This window comes from Chenopodium quinoa, unplaced genomic scaffold, assembly GCF_001683475.1.
Source record: "Chenopodium quinoa cultivar QQ74 unplaced genomic scaffold, ASM168347v1, whole genome shotgun sequence".
Taxonomy (NCBI): Eukaryota; Viridiplantae; Streptophyta; class Magnoliopsida; order Caryophyllales; family Amaranthaceae; genus Chenopodium; species Chenopodium quinoa.
In genome coordinates, this window is record NW_018743292.1 from 8,926,530 (window position 1) to 8,949,529 (window position 23,000).

At 33.5% G+C, this 23,000-nt stretch overlaps 2 protein-coding genes across 6 annotated transcripts; both read left to right on the forward strand.

Moving 5' to 3' along the window:
* Positions 1-3,354: 3,354 nt before the first annotated feature.
* LOC110736891 (cyclin-H1-1-like) lies at positions 3,355-13,173 on the forward strand. 5 transcript variants are annotated; one of them, XM_021917229.1, is made up of 14 exons: positions 3,355-3,608; positions 3,726-3,878; positions 4,758-4,830; positions 4,926-5,044; positions 5,148-5,221; positions 5,480-5,600; positions 6,922-6,990; positions 7,118-7,159; positions 7,974-8,051; positions 10,604-10,662; positions 10,803-10,887; positions 11,552-11,640; positions 11,741-11,821; positions 12,736-13,173. In XM_021917229.1, the coding sequence occupies exons 2-14, from the start codon at positions 3,768-3,770 to the stop codon at positions 12,737-12,739; spliced, it is 1,005 nt and encodes a 334-aa protein (XP_021772921.1). In that variant the 5' UTR covers positions 3,355-3,608; positions 3,726-3,767; the 3' UTR covers positions 12,740-13,173. The 5 variants fall into 5 exon arrangements, with proteins under 5 accessions (XP_021772921.1, XP_021772922.1, XP_021772920.1 ...); XM_021917228.1 differs by having other exon boundaries at positions 3,357-3,608; positions 11,738-11,821; positions 12,736-13,172; XM_021917227.1 differs by having other exon boundaries at positions 3,357-3,608; positions 11,738-11,826; positions 12,736-13,171.
* Positions 13,174-13,463: 290 nt separating this feature from the next.
* Positions 13,464-22,701, forward strand: LOC110736892 (cyclin-SDS-like). The gene is made up of 8 exons (XM_021917231.1): positions 13,464-14,913; positions 15,027-15,197; positions 16,350-16,477; positions 20,564-20,602; positions 21,002-21,130; positions 21,306-21,486; positions 21,964-22,008; positions 22,129-22,701. The coding sequence occupies exons 1-8, from the start codon at positions 14,107-14,109 to the stop codon at positions 22,159-22,161; spliced, it is 1,533 nt and encodes a 510-aa protein (XP_021772923.1). The 5' UTR covers positions 13,464-14,106; the 3' UTR covers positions 22,162-22,701.
* The last annotated feature ends 299 nt before the right edge of the window (positions 22,702-23,000 follow it).

A 23,000-nucleotide genomic window follows, 5' to 3' on the forward strand; every position in this document is an offset into this window, starting at 1 on the left:
TGGTGCGTTTTTCATCAATATGGCTCCCAAAACTTAATGTGTTTTTTTTTTTTTGGCATTTCAAGCCCTACACACCTAAAACTATGTACATTTGACATGCTTGGATGAGAAATGAGAACATTAGCTAATAAATAGAGAAAATGGGCAACATAGAAGTCACTTAGGCCATACTTGGTGCGTTTTTCATGAATATTGTACGTAAAACTTTGTTACTTTGTTTTTTTTTTTTGTCATTTCAAGCACTTTAGACCTAAAACTATGTTAATTGATATGGAATGAGAAAAAAAGAGCTCATTTCCTAAGAAATGAAGTAATTGGGCTAAGTAGAAGTCACCTATGTCATGTTACTTGGTTTATTTTTTCATGAATATGGTACCCAAAGCTTATTTATATAACTTACTAACTCGTTTGTTCCTTTTCATATGTTTATATTGTAGGAGGCCTACCGAAAGAGGGTTAAGGAGGCTAGCACTCAAAGGACTCAGAAGAGTTCGAATGAGCTGTACTAGGAGACAGTGGGTGGTCGGAACAAAAAAGGACGTGTGAAGGGACTTGGCGGAAGTGCTGACCTTTACTATGGCAGCCAGATGGGTCGACTTTCCACATCTTCCATTCAATACACGCCCTCCCTTGTTTCTCAGATGCAGGATTAGATGGAAACCGGGGTGCAGGCTCTTCGGGAAGAAATGGAACTCGAGATGCAAGCCCGAGTTCAAGCCTCAGTAAGAGCCCAAATGGAAGAAATGGAGAAGAGGTTGGAAGAGAGGATGATGAGTCGTTACCAAAATGACCCTTGTTCCACCGTGCGACCTCCATTTCGAGATCCCAGGGATGACGACCCGGGTAGTGGTGGAGCAGGCCAGGGCACTCCCGCAGTTGCTTAGCTTTAATTAATGTAGTGTTAATTAGTACTAATTTTAGATTACATTACTTGGTTGTACAGATTGGAATTAGTATATATATATATAATTATTTTTGCACAAAAACCATTAATTTTAATCTGTCGTTAATATAAGAAGCAGGAAGTACAGGTATCAAAGGGTAGCAATGTGCCATAGGAAAATAGTCAAACTCGAAATAGTTCCGTCGTTATTTCCGTCGCAAAGTTCCTACGGAATTAAAATCCGTCGCAATGGGTATAAGTTTCCGACGGAATTTCCGTCGGTAATTTGCGACTGAAATATGTCCGTAGGAAGCTTGCGACGGAAATTTCCGTAGGAAAGTTGCCTTCTTCCTACGGAAATATTCGTCGGAAGGTGCTTAGCTTCCGACGAAATACCGTCCGTCGGAAGCTTGCGACGGACTTCCCATTCAGGTCAAACATAGGCTCCGACAATTTAAAATCCGTCGGCATGGTAATTTCCGACAGAAAATCCCTCGGTATTAGCCGAAATTCCTACGAAGTGGTTTCCGACAACGTGTTCCGACGGAATTCCGTGGGAACTGCCTTTTCCGACGGATTTAGAAGGTGTTCCAACGGATATTTTCCGTTGTAAATGAGGTGTTTTCTAGTAGTGATGTATGGAAAAAAAAAACCGTGCATCGCCACCTAGATAAAAGTAACGAATTAGATTTGATATATCTAAAATTTTAATGCCACGTAGATTATAATCCACGAATTAAATTATTTTAATCTAAAAAATAAAGTAAAAATATAGGAAAAGATAAATTTATTAATTCAATACTATGAGTATAAGAAATCCAAAAAAAAAAATATACTAAAAAATATTTAAATGATAAACGCTTATAATAAAGTTTGAAACCTATCATATAAGATAAATTTTGATAGTATTTATGATAAGAAATACAAATTGTTCGTTAATTATAATTAAATTAAAATTTGTGATACTGATACCTACCATTATATATTGACAAATCATACGACACAAACAAAATTTTGTATCAATCCCCATCAAGCGAATTTTGTGTTAGTAATTTTGTTTTAATTTTTGGTCATCAATGGTCGGGTAATTTTTAGCTTAATATTTAAAATCCTATGTTTAAATTAGCATTTCTAATTATTACTTACATTGTATTAATTTGGGATGCTCAATGATTATATGTTTATGTTTTATTTACTAAATATTTTTTTACATGCAGATCTAACACATCATACGACACAAACAAAATTTCGTATCAATACAATACCCCATCAAGCGAATTTTGTGTTAGTAACTTTGTGTTAGTTTAAGATCATCAATGTCCGAGTAATTTTTAAAATCTTATGTTTAAATTTATATTTGTTATTATTAGTTACATTGTATTTATTTAGGATACTTAACAATTATTTATTTATGTAATGGCATACGATTAGATGTTACATACTTAATATATGGATGGCTTTGGTTATTTTTAGAGATGATGAAAAAATTCCAATGCATAGATTTGATTTTATATCGCAACAAATTTTCAATTATTGGTAAATATATTGATTTATTTTATATAAATGTAAAGATTTAATTTATATCAATTTCAGTTTGGCTAACATTTTTATCCATTGATGTAGTAGGTTGGTTGTGGACGAGGTTGGTGATTCTATCGAAATAAAAGATATGGTAAAACAATGAATAATGATTTAGAATTTAAATTATTAAAAATTTATCATTTCACATTAAAGATTTTATATAACGGAAAAAATATCATATTTACAATTTATTTATATTTAATAAATTCATTATAAATTACAGTAAAAAAAATATTAAACTTTTGTTGTCTAAAATTATTAAATTCAATAAATCAAATAATTAAAAATAGATGAAAAAACTGTGCAACGCACAGGCTTCCATCTAATGAATTTAATTGAGGCATGAGCGTAATCACCCTGTAATTAAAAATAAAAAATTAAGTTAATTTTATGACTTAATTAAGCTACCTAAATCACAAAAAATTTGTTCTAATCATAAATTAATTGATAAAAACTAAAAGGTTCATTGAAAGATTTAATAAATGTAAACGATTTATAAAGATATAATACCTCCTCATCCAATAGGATCATCAAACGAGAAACTCGCACTTTGATATTCCAAAATTTTTTGCTCGAATATAATTCTCTAATTAAATTAGATCTGCATGTAAACAAAACATAAACATATAATTCATTAAGTATCCCAAATTAACACAATTTAAGCAATAATCACAAATATACATTTAAATACGGGTTTTAAAAATTAGGTTAAGAATTACCCAACCATTGATGACCTAATAAAACTGACACAAAATTAATGACACAAAATTTGCTTGGTTTGGTTTTGTATTGATACGAAATTTTGTTGGTGTCATATGATGCGTCAATTTATAATGGTAAATATTACAAATTTTAATTTAATTTTAATTAAAGATTAATTTTTATTTCTTATCATAAACACTATCAAAATAAGCGCTCCAAATGCTCTCCAAACATGCGTACTTTATTTATATATATTAGATATTTTAGATTGAAAAGAAAAAAAAAATAAAAATTTACCGTGATATAGAGTTAGGTGCGGTAGTAAAATTCCGTAAAAATAAACGTATAGTTAGCCTCAGCCATCTCGCGTTCAGTCTTTCACCATCTCTCTTTCTTCCTTCCGGCGTTCCCCGTGCGACATTTCCCGACGCTTTTTTCTCAAGTTCGTTCTCTTTTTCTTCCTTAATTGGTTTTCTGCGTTTCCCTTTTTATTTTAATATAGGGTTTTTTCAATTTCCAATTCAATTTTTTAAACTCACTATTGAGTTTTCTGTCACAGTTTTGTCGGAATTCAAAGCGCCGATAATAAAAATTCGTAGTAATGGCGGATTTCCAAACGTCTACTCAAAGAGCCAAGTGGATTTTCACTCAACAAGAGTTGAATGACAAGTACATAGCTCATAATCAAAGAGCTATAGAATCATTAGAGAAGGTAAAGTTTTAATCTTTGGATTATTTATCAATTTCTTTTTGTGTAATTGTTAGCATTATTGATGATTATTTGGTTTTCATGGACGTTGATTGTTGTATCAAATTGATGTAGTACGAACTATAGTGAATTGCCATGATTGTAATTGTATTTGGCACTTCCGCCGTCTAGAATTAATAGTCGTGTTGATAGTGTGATTTGAACTAGTAACTAGTCTTTTGACCCGTGTAATACTGCACGGGTTGTATCGTTAGAAGTAGGGGAGAAAGATGGTGGAGAAGAATGAGGGAAGGCAAACACGAAGGAGAAATATAATTTGATTGATGAAAGTCACAAATTAAAGACTACCACATTCAGTGGCCTAGATTTTCCTAAGTTGGACTTAGTATTGACTGTTCATATTTTCAGAGAAGAAAGTTACATTAACAATTAGCTTAGAAAATAGTCTATGCAAAATTACAGTCAGAGATGCAAGGAAACAATTTAACAAGGTTTAGTGATTTTCATTACTCGTTTTCTTGGGTTTTTTTTTGCAAAAAACATGGAAGAAATTAGTAAGAGGGACGTATTTACCATTGGGTTAGGGTTTTTATATTCTAGGTGTAGATATTCTAGGTGTAGATGTAGATGTGACAACTTAATTTAGACGGAGATAGTAGTTCGTTAATAATCGTTGGTCATATGCAAGGGGTATTGGGTTGATGTTAAGAGCATTACACGACCTCGTTTTATCCATCTGTGTTTGAGGTTGTATGATGCTTCTAAATGTGGAGAAATTGCAGTTCAAGGAGATTCCTGTTCATTCTTACTAGATTTCATTATGTATTTATCTTATATAGTAGTATAGTACTAATTGATGTACTAATCTTATGCATCATGAAGTATGGTACAACAAATTTGGCTATTGATGCTGATGGGTCTTTATCACATCCTAGAAGCCAAAAGGATACAGATGGTAATGCTAATGCTTCTATTATGAGTTTGGATCGCATCAATACTTGTTTAGTAAACTTCCATGTTTATGACTGCATTTTATGTTTCTCAACAAAGGTGTTAAGCAGTCTCGTGCGAAACCACTTAGTGTGGAAGAAGAAAAGATGTTCCATGTGTATTATGAAACCAAGATTCAAGAAGTATGTGGGGCCTTCAAATTTCCTCATAAAATCCAGGTTTGCATATTTATTATGTGGATGTGAATCAAAGTCATTCTACCAAAGTGGAAATTCTTTATTGTAATCATCTATGATCATCTATGCTTTTTTTTTTTTTCAGGCTACTGCACTTACATATTATAAGAGGTTTTATCTCTGCTGGTCAGTCATGGAGCATCATCCAAAATCTGTTATGTAAGTTATCTATTGTATTATTGTGTATATTATCTCAGTATTTGGCTAATATATACAATTAGAATATTATCCTTCACCACTTTTAGTTACCTTGTACCTCCCACCCTTTTTTTGGTATTGATTTAGGATGTGTTGGAGATTACTAGGAACCAGTGGTAAATATGTGAATGAGCACTGTCTTCTGTACTTTTCTAATTTGGAGATTTATATCTGCTTCAATAGTGATATAATTAAGTATTGTGGTATGCAAATATGCAGGTTAACATGTATATATTTAGCTTGTAAGATAGAGGAGAATCATGTCTCAGCTGAGGAGCTTGGCAAGGGTATCCAGCAGGATCATCGGATGATTCTAGATAATGAGTTGCTAGTCCTTCAGGTACAAATATAATTTATTTATTTTTTTTTGTTAAAACTGCTCTTTCAATGATCTCACCCTTCCCATGTACTCTTGCATATTTTCTGTAGATATGAACTGTATTGGTGCCCCTATACCTTGACCATACTTCACTGCGTGATTTCAGTCACAGAGATACATATTACTACTCTTTTCGATCACATTGATGGAAATTTCCTGAATGAAACTTACACCACTCCCCACACAATCTTGTCTCTCCTTCACCTTCATTAGCATACCTTCTTTCTCCGTTTACTATTCCATCTCCACTAAAACTAAGAACTATGTTACATGGACTCGGGAACGGGTGTCGGAACACATGTCCAAGTTTCCGATCTGGCAAGTTCCAAAATTTTAGGACACGGGGACTCTGTCCAATATTTGAACACGGGTACGGGGACACGTCAATACGTCATTTAAATTTATATAAATAAATTATATATTACAAAAGCTTTAAATTTTTCATTATGTCTACCCCTATTTTTTTTTATTATAATTCTTTTCTCGGTAAATTCTCCTTATAAATGGCAATCTTCTTCTCTCCATCTTCTCTATATTAATGGTGGTTTTCGAACAAGATATGTTTTTCTTTCATGTTTCTTCTCTTTTTTCCTCTCCTCTCTTAATGGAAGTGTCCGAGTACAAAGTGAAGGATCGGACACGTGTCATGTGTCCGTGTCCGTGAAGTGTTGTGTCGACACAGACACTTCGCGATATTTGCAGTGTCCGATTAACATAGACTAAGAATATATGTCAAATACAGAGATAATCTGTACTGAGATAATCTGTACTAAAAGATATATCAAATTGACCCATTAAAAAAAAAAAAAAAAAAAAAAAAAACGCCATTTGGGGCCCTGCTAAGAAATCATGATCTTTGCTAGGAATTGGGTCAGTCTGCAGTAATTCCCCCCCCCCCCCCCTTGTCATGAGCCACAGTGGTCTTCTTTTGTTGTACCAGTAGAATTTTCATGATAGTGTGTGCCTGTGTGGTGTGGCTAGCCATGGGATATGTTTTGTGGGAGTGGGGGAGAAGTTGATGAGAGTTTTGTTTAATTTATTTAAACTAAAAAAACTCTTACTCAAAATTGCTAAACTAACTTACATTGTCATCTCATAACTTGAAAGGACACAGTAAATAGTCAGTTGGGCTAAGTGGTGAGGTATCTGCAAAGCATAGGGATATGCAAAACCATTTCTAGAAAACACTTCAGACAGTATAGAGAATGTAATTAGTGAATTGATATCCCGTATAATATCCTTTTTTGTTTTCCTTGACATTTATAATTATGTAATTTTGCAGAGTCTGGGATTTGATCTAATTGTATATACACCATACCGATCAATTGAAGGTTTTATTAATGATATGGAGGTATGGTAAATCCCAATCTATTGGGTATAGTGTATCTTCAATTTGCATATGCTCCTGTATAATTTTTGGTTTTGCACTTTCATTGACCATTAATGAACTATTGGTCTGTTCAATTATGATTTTCTAGGACTTCTGCTATGCGACAAATGGCGAAGTTGACATGTTGCAGGTATACATCATTATTATTTTGAGACACATTATTCTTTTGCTTCCTTTTTAGCTTTTTATTGACATAGACTGAAATATGTCTTGCAATATATTTTTCTGTGGTTGTCAAACTTTTTACATGACAGACTGTATCATAGTGGTTTGATGTGGTATTTTGCGCCTGATCCTTTTGTATTTATATTCTCTGAATGGTTTAACTGTATACCTCCTCTATTTAAGGATAGATCATAATTTTTAATGTGGTGCTTTGCGCCCATACGCATATAAATTTGATGTTATCTCAATGGGTTAAAAGGATTAATTTCACTTCTCAAAAGTGAATCATATTGTTGATTGTTTGAAAAGGTTGAATGTGATAGAGGAAGCACAACTTTCAACTAATGATAATATCTGGAGCCATGGAGGAGATGATTATGATGAACTTGAAAATTGATTTTCCATTTTACTTTCGCTCAGTGTGTTTTAGGATGATATACCGTTTGTAACTTTTCAGGCAAGCCAATAAACCCCTAATTCATGTTAGGTGATAAAAGCGATGCATTTGTACTCATTAAGCTAATAGGATCCTAAATAACGCTGTAGCTAAACCTCTATTGTGATTGATTGCTGCCATGATTTATAAGACCCGATCCTGAGACTGTATGAGATTTATCTATACAATGATATCTGTATCAGTATATGTGTTATTTCTGTTGCTTCATATATTCTTGTTTAAAATTAGAATTTTTTTTTATCTACTTTACATTTTACATGTATATTTAATCTTGATAGTGGTGTTGCTTATTCACTATTTTGGTATCCTATTATATTTCCAGGAGTTAAATCAGAGAGCGGTCTTTGAAGCTGATAAAGTAATGCTTACAGATGCACCGCTTTTATTTCCTCCAGGCCAGGTATTCTTTATCTGAAAAGATTTAAAGGTTGGATGAGAGTACTCATGCTGAGGAGGCTTGCCTAGGTCTTTTAGGGGGCCATCATGAACTTTATGATAAAGCTTTCTCTGTGGATGTTGCTGAGAAATGTCACTTGTTAATGGTGATAATAATTAACCCCAAAACCTACCCCATCCCAAACTTCATCCCCTCCACAGTATAACTACTAAATCTCAAAAAAATTCTAAAACAGTATGTGTACATTGATTAAACTTTGAGTTTTTGGAGCAAAGATTACACAGTTAACAGTGTTTTGCCCCATGGTCATTTTTGTTATGAGTATTTTTGCCTTAAGTCAATCAAGGGCAGCAGCAGAAGGCAGTGAGCTCCACGGCCTGCAATGTTCAAAATCATTCTATCTTTCCTTTTCACATTTTATTTACTTGAAGAGAAAGTGTGGATAAGTTTTATCGAGAAGGATATATATGTGACTAACAATTAGATTTCCTCAAAACAAGATTTAGGATTGCGTTTTATGGTGCTAGATTTGATGCTTTGCCCATGTTGATTCAAAAGAGATTTGTGCAATGAACTGATGTTAGGGAAGAGGGGCAATTTAGGGAGTAGAGTTATAATAAAGCTTTTAGTAACTTGAAGGAGAAGTTAGTTTGTTAGGGAAATGCTCTATAAATAGAGCTAATTAGAGAGAGATAATCAGAAATGTTGAATACTGTGATCAGTGAGTAGTTCTAGTTTTGATAGAGTGCCATCCTCTCGAAAGATTGGCGAGGCTGTAATTGGTGATTAGCACCTTGTTTAACATTTATTCAGTCATATCTTTAATTGTTTTTCTTTAATCTCTCTTCTTCCTCCCCTTAATCTCTTGTTCAGTCCTAAATATCTTCGTATTGGTCACTAATCTGAGCCAATTCATAGCAACTTGATCAACAGATGAACTTAATAATTGGGATGTTATGATGCCAGTTTTGATTTCTTAGTGGTGGTATTTTTAAAGACGCCTTCCTATTAATAAATTAAACTCTCAGTCCAACTCAACTGAATTTTACAGAGCCATCCTTGTGTTATTTCTGTACCCACCTGAATCTTCCAATTACATTTTCTTGTGCCAGCTTATGTATATTTACTTTAGTGGCTGACCTGATTTTTGTGCTTCATATGTTTGTGCAAGTATCAGGCCTGTCAGACTTTTCTCTTTCTGAAGGGGTTTAAATATTAGAAATTATTTTGTAGATAACCATAAACATAACAATATTTGTGCTCCTTTCCCATAGGCACAATGCAACTACAAATGGTATGGACTCACATAGTTCTAGCTCTTAAAGCTTTGGTAGAAGATGTTATTACAGTTTCTTTGTTGTTGTTTCTAAGTTGATAACTGGAGTTTTTTGCAAGGATAGGTGTCTGCTATACCAGTCTTGCTATAGCAACTAGTGCTTTAATTGCTGGATACTTTAGGGAAGTTGGATGAACTGATGTATTAAGGAAGCAGTGCTGTTTTGGGGTACTAGAATTATATGTAGATTGCAGGATGAAATTTTTGTTTCGTATAGCAATTTGGTGGAAGGCTAACAATAAAAGTATTTACAAGCGGTCATTGAGCTCTGACATTTTATGGCTCTAAAGATACAGCAATCAGACTTGTTAATCCATTACATCATTGGAAAACCTAGGGTCAATGACAGTTTATATCTTCAGTCTTTTAGCTCTGTACATGAGACCCTCTAATAATTCATTTGTTAACTCTGCTCTGACCATTGAATGTTGAATTTGACCATTGATTACTGATCTTCCTTTAGTTCCTTAAACAGAATGTTAAACATAAATCTATTTTCCTTTCTTATTCATTGTCTCTAATCTCTGCTACTTTTTCCCATGACACTTTCCTAATGGTGTGTTTGGATTGAAGGATATGGAGGGAAAGGAAGGGAAGAGAAATGGAGAGATGGGGTATCTTTCATTTGGATAACAAATGAGGAAGGGAGGGAATTGGAGGGGAGAGAAATGGAGGGATTAAATTGTAGGAAATTGATCCCTCCAACAATGGAGAGATTTGAAGGAAAACTCACCATTCTTTCCTCCCCTCCTCTTCTCCTCCCTCCCCTTCTTTTCCTTCCCCTTTCTTTATCCAAACACACTGTAATTGTTCCTTCTAGTTCATGTAATCATGTCATTATGTTATTGCTAAAGAGAGCTTGATGTCTTGAATTTTCATGCTTATAACATTGGTCCATAAATGAGAGATGGGTTGAGTGCTACAGGGGTGAGGGTGGTCTACAATGAAACCCTTTATCCAACCCGGTTAATCTGGACTTTGGTACATTTCCCTCCCCAAGTTCAACCGCATGACTTGGTTCAACCAGGACTACCTTAAAAAAAGGCTAAAGAATGTTGAACAATGGACAGTGAAGGATTGAATATTTGTAGCTCATGAGGAGTTCATGCTATAGTTTGCAGTGGTCTCACTATAAATCTATGATTAGGTTTGCGTGTTCAAATCTTCTTTCAGAATTACTTGTCTGAATTTTGATCTTGCATACAATGTTTCTTTGCAGTTGGCATTGGCTGTACTCCGTAGGGCAAATTCTGAGCTCTTAGTTCTTGATTTTGACAGGTAATTAGACTGCTTATTTTTTCAAAATATAACGCTGCATATTTTGCTGCTTGGTTAAATATAACGCTGCATGTTTTGCTGCTTGGTTTATTTGACTTTTCACTGATTGTAACTAGCTGTGAAATACACTTGTTATGCAGATATCTTAACAGCATTCTCTCACGCCAACAATCTGAGCACTCTATTTCAGAGTTGGACCAGGGCCTCAATGCTATAGAATTTCTGGTACTTATGATAATTCACCTTCTGAAATATAAATATAACAGTCCCTCCATCAAATTTTGGTTGAGGGTTCAGCAGTTCAGCCATTTTTTTGTTCACAAATAACTGACGTAGTACTCTTTGCAAGGCTTTATATTTTGATAATGCATCGTGATTGACAACATTGATGACACCTTAATTTGATTGGTCAAATGTTATATCTGTAATGCTATGGACGATTGAGAGGCATAGTATGTGTCAAACACTAGTCAGTGCATGAGAGATGTTAGGAGAAACATGTAAGGAACCAACACAATACAGATGATTCTAAGAGATGAAAATACTAATTTTGACTAATACAACTTGTGAACTGGAACATTGAAGCAGAAATTGGTCACAATCTGTTAGTATGTCAATTAACTGTATATTGTTAATCAACACTTAGTGTCACAATCTTTATACCTTGTCAAGGCTAGTTATATTTCTTCTATGGGAAATATTTTCTGATCATTGTCAATTTTTTTTTTGGATGCACCTGCTAGTGGCTAGTCTGTTACAAGTGGATATAGTTTCTCAATGTTCAAAATGTTTGCTTTCCATTGCATTACTTATTATTAGCAGTGTAACTTGTGTTGACAAATAATGATAATGAGCACCTTTCTTTTTCTCCATCCACAAAATAATGCAGATAAAGACAATCAAATTGGGTGATAATAACGAGATGAAACGAGTTGCTAAGAAGCTGAAATTATGTCAAGATTCTGGATCTCGTGACGAGTAACTTGTGCTCCTTCTATTGTCAATTTAAATTTCAATTTCCATTGCGTTTCAAGCTTCTTTTTCTATATCTAATAATGATGAATTGTGATTTCAGCAGTAAGAAGAGAGAGAAGAAGTCAAAGCACAAGTCTAAAAGAAATCCACAAGAAATGCAAACGACACAATCTGGTGCTGCTGAGTAAGGTCCTGTTGATGCGTATTTTAAATGATTAACTAGTTTTTAGGCCCGGGCGATGCTCTGAGGTGATTTATCTCTTAAATGTTTAACTATTAATATTTTACGTTAAGAAGATAACATCAATTATTGAATAGTTTAGTGGGTAAAACTTTAATGTATAAACTTGAGATCACGAGATCAAATTCTTGTATTAAGCACATTGCATATTTTTAATTGTATATGTATGACTGGAATAAATCACCTAAAGGGAGTGACATGTGGCATATAGACTTGTTTAACCAGTTAGTGAAAGTAAAGTATTACCTTTAAAAATACTCGAAAATAAATTATGCATAAATCCCTAGGCTTATACTTCGTATTTATACCTAACGCTGTCTTGTTCCATACTTCAGCATGAAAAAAGAAAAAACATAACCTGTGTGTGTTGTTTTAGGTTTCAGCCTTTTCGTCAGACTTGTAATCTTCATTGATATAATCTTAGTGTGATGCGTCACGTGAGCGATTTGCTATAATATGTGAAGTTGGTTTACGCTTAAGTTATCTGAAATATGATGTAACATCCTCGAAATTTGTTTGAGGCAGGATGCAATGCTCAAAATTTCTTACCTATGTGAGAGTGAGGGATAGCTCAAGTGGTTGAGTTTCCTCTCGATTTCAAGGGATCTTGGGATCGATTCTCATTACCCGCCCTTGTGGCCCTCTAAACACCAAAAAAAAGATATTCTTACCTATGCTTCTACAGTAGGAAATGTGAGGTGCTTATGAGTTTGAGATGCATTACTAAATTAGAAGGAAATCTCACCCTTTTGCTTTCTAATGCTAGGTTAATCTTGATATATAAATAGGTATGAGTACATGCTATGAATACGATGTAGCTCAGCAGCTGATGTGCTTTTTACTGGTTGTATATGCAGGTGATATATAATGCAGTGAACTCTTTTTGGCTGCGCGATACAATAACAGATCGGTTGTGTGATACGAATACACTTTGCAATCTATCTTGGCCTATAGACTATGGCATCACCAGTCTACATCAGTTCATCTAGTCGTTGAAATCAACCTGAGGTGATGCCGCTTGCTGTTTGTTGGTGGAATGAAGCAGTGGAAGGAGTTATTTAACTGGTGTAATCCGTAGGTAGTATCCGTAGTATTATCACCACTTTTGCATCTTTTTTGAGAGAAGAACCCACTTATATACTGCCCTTCTGAAAAAACATATTTTATCGTCCATTTATTAATATTCCTACCAAACAAAAATCCTATATCAACTTGTACGAGTAATTTACAAAATTGATGATACTTTCAGTCAAGGTAAAAAAAAATACAGACAAATTCAAAAAACAAAGCCTACACATGAAATTAAATTAATACTTTTAGATTTGGATTAGTTGCTCTTAAAATGGTATTGAAATCTTTATAATGAATTAATGATTGAGCATATTAATATTAAAATTGTGCGTTGTGTAACATGAAACCCTTAATATTACAATTAGTTGCTCTACTCATATTACAGGAAACCTCATAAATATATATATTTGTTCAATGTTTTTTTATTTAATAAGGTCATGTATAATTTATCTTATTTTTAGGTATTTTAGATTAAATCAGAAAAAATAAGTTTTGACATTAGATTAGAAAAATAAGTTTTTTTTTACTTTGTATGTGATTTTTAACGCTAAACATCTTTAATTTTGTAATTAAAATTTATTAAAATAATGAAAATTACAAATTAATAAAATACTTATTATTACGAATCTAACAAAACCCAGGTCAAAGATTGGTTAAAGCAAGCAATTAAATCAAACCCAGATCAGATCATATAATATCATATTCAAATCATATCAGATAAGCAAAAATAAGATCAATTAAACCATCCCTAAGTATATGTACCTCTGTTCAATGTTAAAAAATAAATAAAAAAATAAAAAATAAATTACTCGAATTATTTCTAATAACTTAATTATAAAATAATTATTTTAAAAAAAAGAAGTAATTGATTAAAACATAGAGAGAGAAAGTACGTTGACACTTATAGAAAGTGGACCACTGTCCACTAACCCATTATAACCATTACAAACAGTTTTCTCTCTCTCCTTTTCCCCCCTCAACCTTTATAACCGCACAACACACGTTCTCCTCCTCCTCCTCCTCCTCCTTCTTCTTCATGCAGTTTTACTTTCTCTCTCTTCTTTCTCTGATTCTCTGCAAATCTCAACCCTAACTTCATTCTCTGACAAACATCAACAACAACAAACTACTCAAAACTGCCATTGCCAAATTCAAAAATGAAGCGAAAAAGTACTCTACAATCTACTGATACTGCTATTGTTGCTGATTCTGCTGCTGAATTTTTGGCGAAGAATGTTCGATCGAAGATTCCACGTCGTAAACGAGCTCACATTTCTCCAGTTCTCATCATTTCAAATGCTGCTGATTCTCTTAAGCTTAATCGCAATTTCTCCTTTAATTCTACTTGTGATGAGGTTTCCTGCAATACGACGCTTGAATCGGTTGTTTTACCTCCAAACGGTGCGTTTCAGGCTGGAAATGAAGTGATTCCGAAACCGTTGAAGAAGGAAGTTGCTGAGGTTTCTGTGTCGGAGAATTCCTGTGTTGAATCATGCTCTGTTGTTGCGGAGTCGAAGCGAAATGGCGTCGCTCCGACGGAGTCCACGGCGGCGGTGGATTCTCCGGCGAATACGACGGTGACTGTTGAGCAGAGGAATGTGAAGCATTATTCCTGTGATTCTGGTGATTTTCTGATTGGATCAATTGGCTCTGATTTGGCTTGCTCTGAGCAATTTTCATATGATGATTACGAAGTTTCTTCGGCAACGAACTTCTCCGAGCTAGAATCGGAGATTCATTCCGGAAATGGCGAATCAGAGTTTGATATTTTCACTGATGAATATACTCCTTCATTGTGGTTGAATTCCGGCAGCCAATTCTCTGAGAAATCCGGTGATGATTCGTCTTCTCCTTGTTTCTCCCTCTTCAAAGAGTATTACAAGCAATTCTTACAAATGAGCTCTGATTCTCCTGATTGCGAAGTTACTTCTCTCTTCGATGATCAATATTCTGATGAACTTGCTGTAAGTATTAATTTAACTAATCATTTAATTTATGAATTAATTAATGCTGCATTTTGCTAAATAATTGATTTAATTATTAATTAATTGATGATCAATTGTGTGTTTGTTCGTAGTACTGGAAATTTGAAGTTGAGGAAGATGAAGAGAGCTACAGAATGTTGAGAAGTAGAGAGAGAAATCAAGCGGTGAAAGCGAAAGACTACGTTGAAGAGTATGATTTTGCGACTGATTTCGGAGAATTAATCGTTGAGCAACGATTATTGATGGTTAATTGGATTATCGAGGTGAGTTAATTTCTTTTTCGAATCCCCATTGTTGTAGCTTGAATTTACGGTTCGATAAACTCTTTGACGTCAGCAGAAGTTGTTTTCTGGTTTTTTAGCTTTTTATTTTTTTAAATTTAATTTTGGTTTTTTATTTTTGCAAACGGTAACTGTCGTTAGAGAGAATAACAATTAGTGTGTCACGGTTGTTACTATATAATTTAAAGAACCTGCCCAATAATATTTTGCCACGTAAGGTATAATTTTTCTATATGTTCCTGATGGTGTAACCTTCAGACTCAAGACACACTGTCAAAACGAGTTTTCGCGTGTAGGAATGCCGAAATGTTGTGCACAATAATGTCCTCAACAGTGGCTCAACTAGATCTCTTTCCTTATATTTATTTGATTTTATTTTATTTTGGAAGTAATAATTACTCGTAGTTTTATTGCTAGAGGTAAAATATGTAAATTTTGATTATGTGTTGTTTTCAAGTATGATTATTAATTGATAAGTTCCCTCGACACTTTTAAACGATTTTTGAAACATATACTTCGTACTATATTATATTACTACTAGGAGATGTGATTAATCAAACTTCAAAATTATCGTGATGTGTTCTCAAGTATGAAAGCACAAATTGGAATCGTGTTCATATTAGAGGGACTGTAAGAACATTTTTTTTTTTTTTTAAATGCATGTAGAGAAGCCATAAGGAACATGAACATGAAAGGGTCCATTTAAATCGAAGACACAGTATATGACTGCATGGATTGCTATTCATTAGGAAGTAAATTAAATAATCCTATGAACTAAAAGAAGGGGTACTTATTGGGACAACTGAATTACTACTTTGCTGATTAATGATTATTATCGTAAAAGGCTTTTTACTCAGTATTTACTTTGATCATTGCACTTTTTCTCACAACTAGATGCAATGCATTTAGCCATTTACGCAAGATTTTGCTTAAGATTTCCAATTATGTCTGGATTAGGATAGCTATCAACATTGCCTTTAAGGCTAGAACCTTTAGTCTGGTGAATATAGCCCTTTCTTAATGGCAATTTACCTGCAGCCTTGCTTTTCTCAGACAGATTGCTTGAAATTTGCCTTCTACTCCAAAAATAAAGGAGATGGTTAACTGACTACAATTCATGCTTTGATCAAACAGCTACCTAAAAAAAAGGATCTCCAGAATGAAACCTTGTTTCTTGGTGTGCGCCTCCTTGATAGATTTTTGAGCAAAGGTTTTTTCACAAGTAGGAAGAACCTACAACTACTTGGCATAGCATGCTTCACCTTAGACCACTATCAGCAGTGAGGAAAAAAAAAAAACTCTCAATCTCTCTCTACCCACTTTCTCACTCCTCCCATACAATTTCTCTCATCAAATGTTTTTTTCACTACATCAATGAGGAGAAAAAAAAACCTCTCATCACTTTTTCCTCCACTATTTACTATACCCCACCATAATACACATCATCTTTTTATTTTATCTTTATTTTGAAATAATGTTTATACTACATATTTAATTTTCCAATACAATTAAAATATGTGAAAATAATTTATTTTTTAATTACATTTAAAAATAATTTAATAAAAATGTATAATTTAATAACAATTTATAAGTTTTATATTTACTTTTCAATTACGTTTAAAAATAATATAATAAAAATTTATAATTTTTATATTTATTTTTCAATTACGTTTCAATTATAACTTAATAAGATTGTTATTTATTTGTCAATTACGTTTTAATTATAACTAATAATTTTTTTTATTTTTCAATTACGTTTTATTTATAATTTAACATTTGAATTAGTAGCACATTTTTGTAATGAACACATTAAATAGTCACATGGGAACTTCAATAACGGTAATACAAACACATGGGATGTTAAATAACGGTACAAGTACGAACTAGATAAAAGTGGTTCTACTAAAATAAAATACAAACATGAGTATTAAAACATAAATAACGATACGGTTACAAATGTGAAAGTCATTATTGGATGGTAGTGGTAAGTTTGCATGTGAGTTAAAGTGGAATTGAAATTGCATGTGACTCGAGGTGACAATTCAATGCATTATTTTAGCATGTGATTGTGCAGTGTTATTGATGTTTGAGCAGAGGTGACAATTCAGTGCATTACTTTAGCATGTGATTGTGCAGTGTTATTGATGTTTGAGCAGAGGTGACATGTGACGCGTGTCAGATTGTATCTTTATCAGATATCAGCTTTATCAATTTCAAATTACTAAGAAAACATGTGAATTAACTGAATATTAATAATAAATTTAACATTACATAAACATAAATTTAACATAAACTAAATAAACACAAATTAAATGAATAAAACATAAAGTTAACATTAACTAAATAAAACATAAGCCAAATCTCCAAGTCACACGTGCCTTTTACCATATAGCATTGCACGTAATTCCTCCTTGTAGGCCTCTTCATCGGGAGTTAGATCAGTACCCTTTGAAAGTAGATCTTGCAGCATTTCATAGTTCAGCCTTCTCTCTTGTATGTCAACTTGTTTTTGTTGAATTTCGACTTGTTTTTGTTTCCTCCTCTCCCTTTCCATGTCAAAATCCAACTTCTTCAACCGTATTTGTGCCTCTGTTTCCCTACAGGCATTATTCTGCTTCATTTGCTCACCAATGGTTGAAGAATCAGAAGCCACTTCTTTTCCCTTATTACGCTTGGCCTTTGCCTTTTTAACACCATCGGGTTGAGGAAGACCTCCAGAACAGAAACCCGTGGATGGTGTATCACCTTCCTCTACGGTTCTACATCGCTTATCACTGCCACTACTATCATCTTCGACGGCATCACCTACAGCTAATCTTTCCTCTCTTGACAACGCCCACCTAAGTTTTGTCCTCCACTTTGGGTCATTTTTAACCATTTCCCAACCATGGTGACAATTAAAATTATGTTGAGTAGGCTTGGAGGAAGCATAGAATAACTTACTGGCGTTATTAATTCGATCTGCTTCGTTGTAGCCACTTCCTGTAACCCTTCCTGCTTCGTCATAGCAGCTACTCCATTGTATTAAATCAGCTGCCATCCTTCTCCAACGACTTTCCAAACTCCTCAAAGGTCTTGGTGGTAGAATGTGAGGTTTCTCAGCCTGCGCTTCATCATATGCCGCTGAAATTTTTCTCCAAAGCACAGATGCTTTTTGGTTTGTACCAACAATTGCATCTTCACTGAATTGCAGATACAAACCAATAAGAGTTTCATCCTCCGCAACAGACCACATTCGACTCCCTTTTGTAAGTGGTTGGTTTTGATTGACAGACACTCTTGGAGGAGGTGGAGGGTATTGTGGAGTATCTGGAACACTTTCTTCCATTTCATCTTCATATTGAGAATTGCTCCCTTGATAAACAGGAGGTGAATGTGGTGGTGGAAATTGAGGAGGTGTTTGTTGTGGTGGAAATTGAGGAGGTGTTTGTTGCGGTGGATATTGAGTAGCTATTCGTTGAAGGAAGGTTTGAAATCGAGGGTTAGTGACAGAATCATCACCCAAATCAGAAAAATAATTAGAAAAAACTGGTTTGTTAGGATCCATTAGCAAAATAATAATAATAATAATAATAATAATAATAATAATAATGATAATAATAATAATAATAATGATAATAATAATAATAATAACAATAATAATAATAATAATAATAATAATACTTTTTTTTGACAATATAATAATACGATTTTTTTCAAGGATTAATAAATTTAACAGAAATAATAATAAAGAAATTATTAATAATAATAATAATAAGAATAATAATTATAAGAATACCAATAAAACTACTACTTTTTTTAAATTAACACTACTACTACTACTACTAGTAATAATAATAATAATTATAATAATAATAAAAATAATAATAATAATAATACTAAATAATAACTGAGGTTTTTTTTTTTTTTTTTACGAATAATAATAATAATAAAAATGATGAAAATAACTCAAAGAAATTGGGAAAAGAAGGAAATTTGTAGTATTTATAGGTTTTTTGAAAGTATATCAAAATATATCAAAATGCATGTCTATTTATAGAGAAAAAAAAAATCTATCCGTTGGTGAATTTTGTTTTTTTTTTTTTATAATTACAACGGTTATATTTACCTTACAAAAATATAACCGTTGTAATAAAAGCAAAAAAATCTGATTGGTTGGAAGGATAAAGCCTGACGCGTGTCGCATCCCCATTGGCTGGGTCTGACGCGCGTCAGGCCAGCTGCACCCTATTTTTTTTTCCCTTTTTGCCCCTCAAAACGGCGTCGTTTCGCCCTTCTTTAAGGCAAAACGACGTCGTTTTGCAAGCCAGAAGGGAAAAAAAAGGGAAAGACGCGTGTACGAGTGGGGCCCACTTGTTACTGTTCACGAGTATTTCCCCTCAACTCTTGTGCGTTTTCCATAGCTCTCAACGGTGAGGGTTTTTTCCCTCACTAACGTAATGCTCGGGTATTTTTTTTACACCCTTATTTTTACTCGTGAGGGCTTTTCTCCTCACTGCTGGGCAGTGGCGGAGCCACATTAGAACAAGGGGGACAGTTGTCCCCCCATTTTCGGAAAAAAAGTTTTTTTTAAAAAAAAAAAAAATCAAGAAAATACAGTAAAAGGCTATAAATAACATATACTTACAGTAGATATCACAATATTGAATATGGTTTGGTGGTTGAGTCCTTAGTAAGGCTGTGTTTTGGTCCTAGGTTCGATTCCCTACTCTACTGTTTTTCAGCTTTTTTGTTTTTTTTTTCCCCTACTTCTTGTTTTTTTTATTACATACTCTAATTTTCAACAACCTTTTTAATTTGATTTTTTATTTCCTATTTCTTGTTTTAGGATTTTTAATGTTATTTCTTATTTCCTACTTCTTGTTTTTAATTATCGCTTTAACTAAGTGTGCTTAAACTCAATTTTTTTTTTACATTTCTAATAAATAGATTACTATTAATTAATTGTTTGTAACTGTGTTTTAACGAAATACATATTAATAATATGATTGATTTGAAAAAGTTGAGTTTATTTTTTCGAATGTAACTCAAACCCTGGCCCTTCATATCTACCATCAATTTGTTTTAACGATAATTATTTGACTTTTTATTTATCAATTATGTGATTACATAACAGGATTTACAAATACAAATTTATTCATTTTTGTTGGATAATTTTCTTAATATACAATAAAACTTTTTTACCCCTCTTTTTCCATATAGAAATAATTGGCATATGTGATTTCAAATAAATATTAAACAATTTAGGTTATCAATTTTTTTCTTGAGATTTTTGCCGAAACTTTAACCTCCAAAATTTGTCCCCCCGAATTATAAATCCTGGCTCCGCCACTGCTGCTGGGAGTGCTCTTAGCAATCAGAATTGAAGAAAATCAGCCTTACAACAGGTTTTCACAAATCTATCTTAAAGTTGTTTGTTTAATCACATTTATAAGATGACTTAGAGCAATTGAGCTGACTTCTAATCATATTAGTTCTTCAAATCATGCCAGTTGTATTATTGGAGTTTCAAGGCTTTCACCGATTGATTTATTGGTCTTAGTCTCCTAAGTCAGGGTCTCAGATAGATTAGACATGATAACGAAACATGTTTTATACAATGTATGTAACTTCCAGTTCATAACTCAACTAAAGCTTCCTAGTTTGTTAGACTTGGTGGATTCACAGTGTTCTGCTTGTAGCTCTTCTCCTCATTGCATTATTCTGTCAGTGTCATCTTGTTGTACACTGGTTGCAATGATATTTTCTCAGAATTTAGATTAATTAAGAATCTACTTGATTTCCAGTGTTCGGCAAAGGTCTTTCTATGTGGGAAGCAATGTGTACAGCAGATATGAAGTAGTGGCCATGGAATGGGTAGTGCAAGAGGTCCTTAAATTTCACTGCTTCTCGCCAACAATCTACAACTTCCTGTGGTACATACCACTGTCCCTTATTCTTTTGATCTTGCATTAGATGCATAGGTAGATTTGATAATTTAAGAAACAATACCTTGTAATTTCACTGGATATGATTTGCTGAACTGAATTTGAAGCCTATGGGGTATAATGTGTGTTCTGATAAGTGTGGTTACCATACTCAAAAACTCAGGTTTTATCTTAAAGCTGTGACTGCTGATGAAGGAATGCAAAGAAAAGCCAAGTACTTGGCAGGTCTGTCATTGCTTGATCATAGTCATCTCAGATATTGGCCCTCAACTGTGGCAGCAGCAGCAGTTATCCTCGTCTCCCTGGCAGCAAATCGAGATGAATTCAGCCTTAGGGTCATGGAGGTATCATAAATTTCAGCTGCTTTTTATTAAGTGATTCCATTGCTATCATGTTTGGTACATGCATGATTTGACATTAATCACAACTAAGACGAATGCATGATCTAAAGTAATTACTACTCTTAATGTTTCTGTTAAATTAGTCTTTGAGATTTGACTTTAACTCTAATGTACCATTTTCCCACATTGCAATTTGTTCTTGTTTGGAACTTTCTAATGACTGATACCTATTGAAATATAGTCCTAAACCCACTTCTTCCCATAGATTAGTTGTGTCTTTTGATTTTCTTTTGCTTGCCAATGATAGATTTGGAGTTTGAATTTGGCAGTATTCCATTTATAATTTCAGAGGGCAATTCAATGATGGAAAACTAAAATTCCAAGCCTGCCAAAGGATGGATATACTATTAATTAATTAGTCTTCATTATATGACGAAACTTAATCTTTCAATTGTCTAACACTATGTCAACCTTATGCAGGCTCATGTTAGAACAAAAGTTGATGATCTACCTGATTGCATTAAGGTATTATAAAAGCATTCCGTAATTTATGAATCATTCATCAAAGGTTTTCAAAATGTTTCAGCTAGTAAAGCTCACAACAATTCAAGCTATGACTGTTCTGATTTTCTGACTTTTTGACAGAGCTTGGAATGGTTGGCTAAGTATGCTTGGTAAAGGTTAACTTTATTCCTGATCAGAGTTTGTGGCCATAATACTTGTTAACACAGCACATAGAAGCTAAAGATCCAATATTCGTCTAGTATATAAGAATTCCTACACTGTTTCTGTACCCAATTTTTTGTGAAGTGTACATTCACCTCATAAGATTGAACAGGAAAAAGTCCTTCAAAATTCATTCTGGGATCGCCTGCATATACCCTCAGCATCAAAGTCCAGCCTAAGAGTTCAGCTAAGGTAACTCACATGTATTGTTGGCGACACAAAGCTTTGTGCTCATAACAGGAACTCGTCTACAACACTATTCTTTATGTTGATAATTTTTTGCAAATTGTATAGACTATAGTGATAATGTGTCATTGTAGGAAGTTATAATACAGCAAGCTAAGTTTGCATAGGGTCGACGGCATGAACGTTATTGATTTGGTTTGGCTTTTTTGCCAAAGGCATGAAGCATTGATCATTAGTCTTTATAGAATCCATATTTTGAACAGTTGGGTTCAATTTGCTATTACATCAATCTAATGAGAAAAATGGATCCTCGTTAATTTCTTATTGTTATATCAACTATAGTCCATGAAAATGTGGAATCACAATATAATTAGTGAGTATTAATTTCTGGGGCTAATTTGGGGATTAACTATATTGTTAGTGCTTTTGGAAGCAGTAGCGTGGAAGTTCAGTCATGCCTTGTTAGTTTCAATCCTCTAATAAGAAGCATGATATATGATTGTTTAGAGAATGGACACATATTCAGACTAAAGGTTATCATCATTCAATTACTTTATTGACTTCTTTTGGCTTGTATTTAAAACTTGGTGAGGACAAAATTTAAT

Excerpts from the sequence above, each read along its gene's own strand:
- LOC110736891 (XM_021917228.1), top strand. The coding sequence starts at position 3,768 with ATGGCGGATTTCCAAACGTCTACTCAAAGAGCCAAGTGGATTTTCACT. Across the intron at positions 5,222-5,479 it reads CATCATCCAAAATCTGTTAT|GTTAACATGTATATATTTAG; the intron begins GTAAGTTATCTA and ends GCAAATATGCAG. Across the intron at positions 7,160-7,973 it reads GCGAAGTTGACATGTTGCAG|GAGTTAAATCAGAGAGCGGT; the intron begins GTATACATCATT and ends TTATATTTCCAG.
- LOC110736892 (XM_021917231.1), top strand. The coding sequence starts at position 14,107 with ATGAAGCGAAAAAGTACTCTACAATCTACTGATACTGCTATTGTTGCT. Across the intron at positions 14,914-15,026 it reads AATATTCTGATGAACTTGCT|TACTGGAAATTTGAAGTTGA; the intron begins GTAAGTATTAAT and ends GTTTGTTCGTAG. Across the intron at positions 16,478-20,563 it reads CTTGGCATAGCATGCTTCAC|CTTAGCAATCAGAATTGAAG; the intron begins CTTAGACCACTA and ends GCTGGGAGTGCT.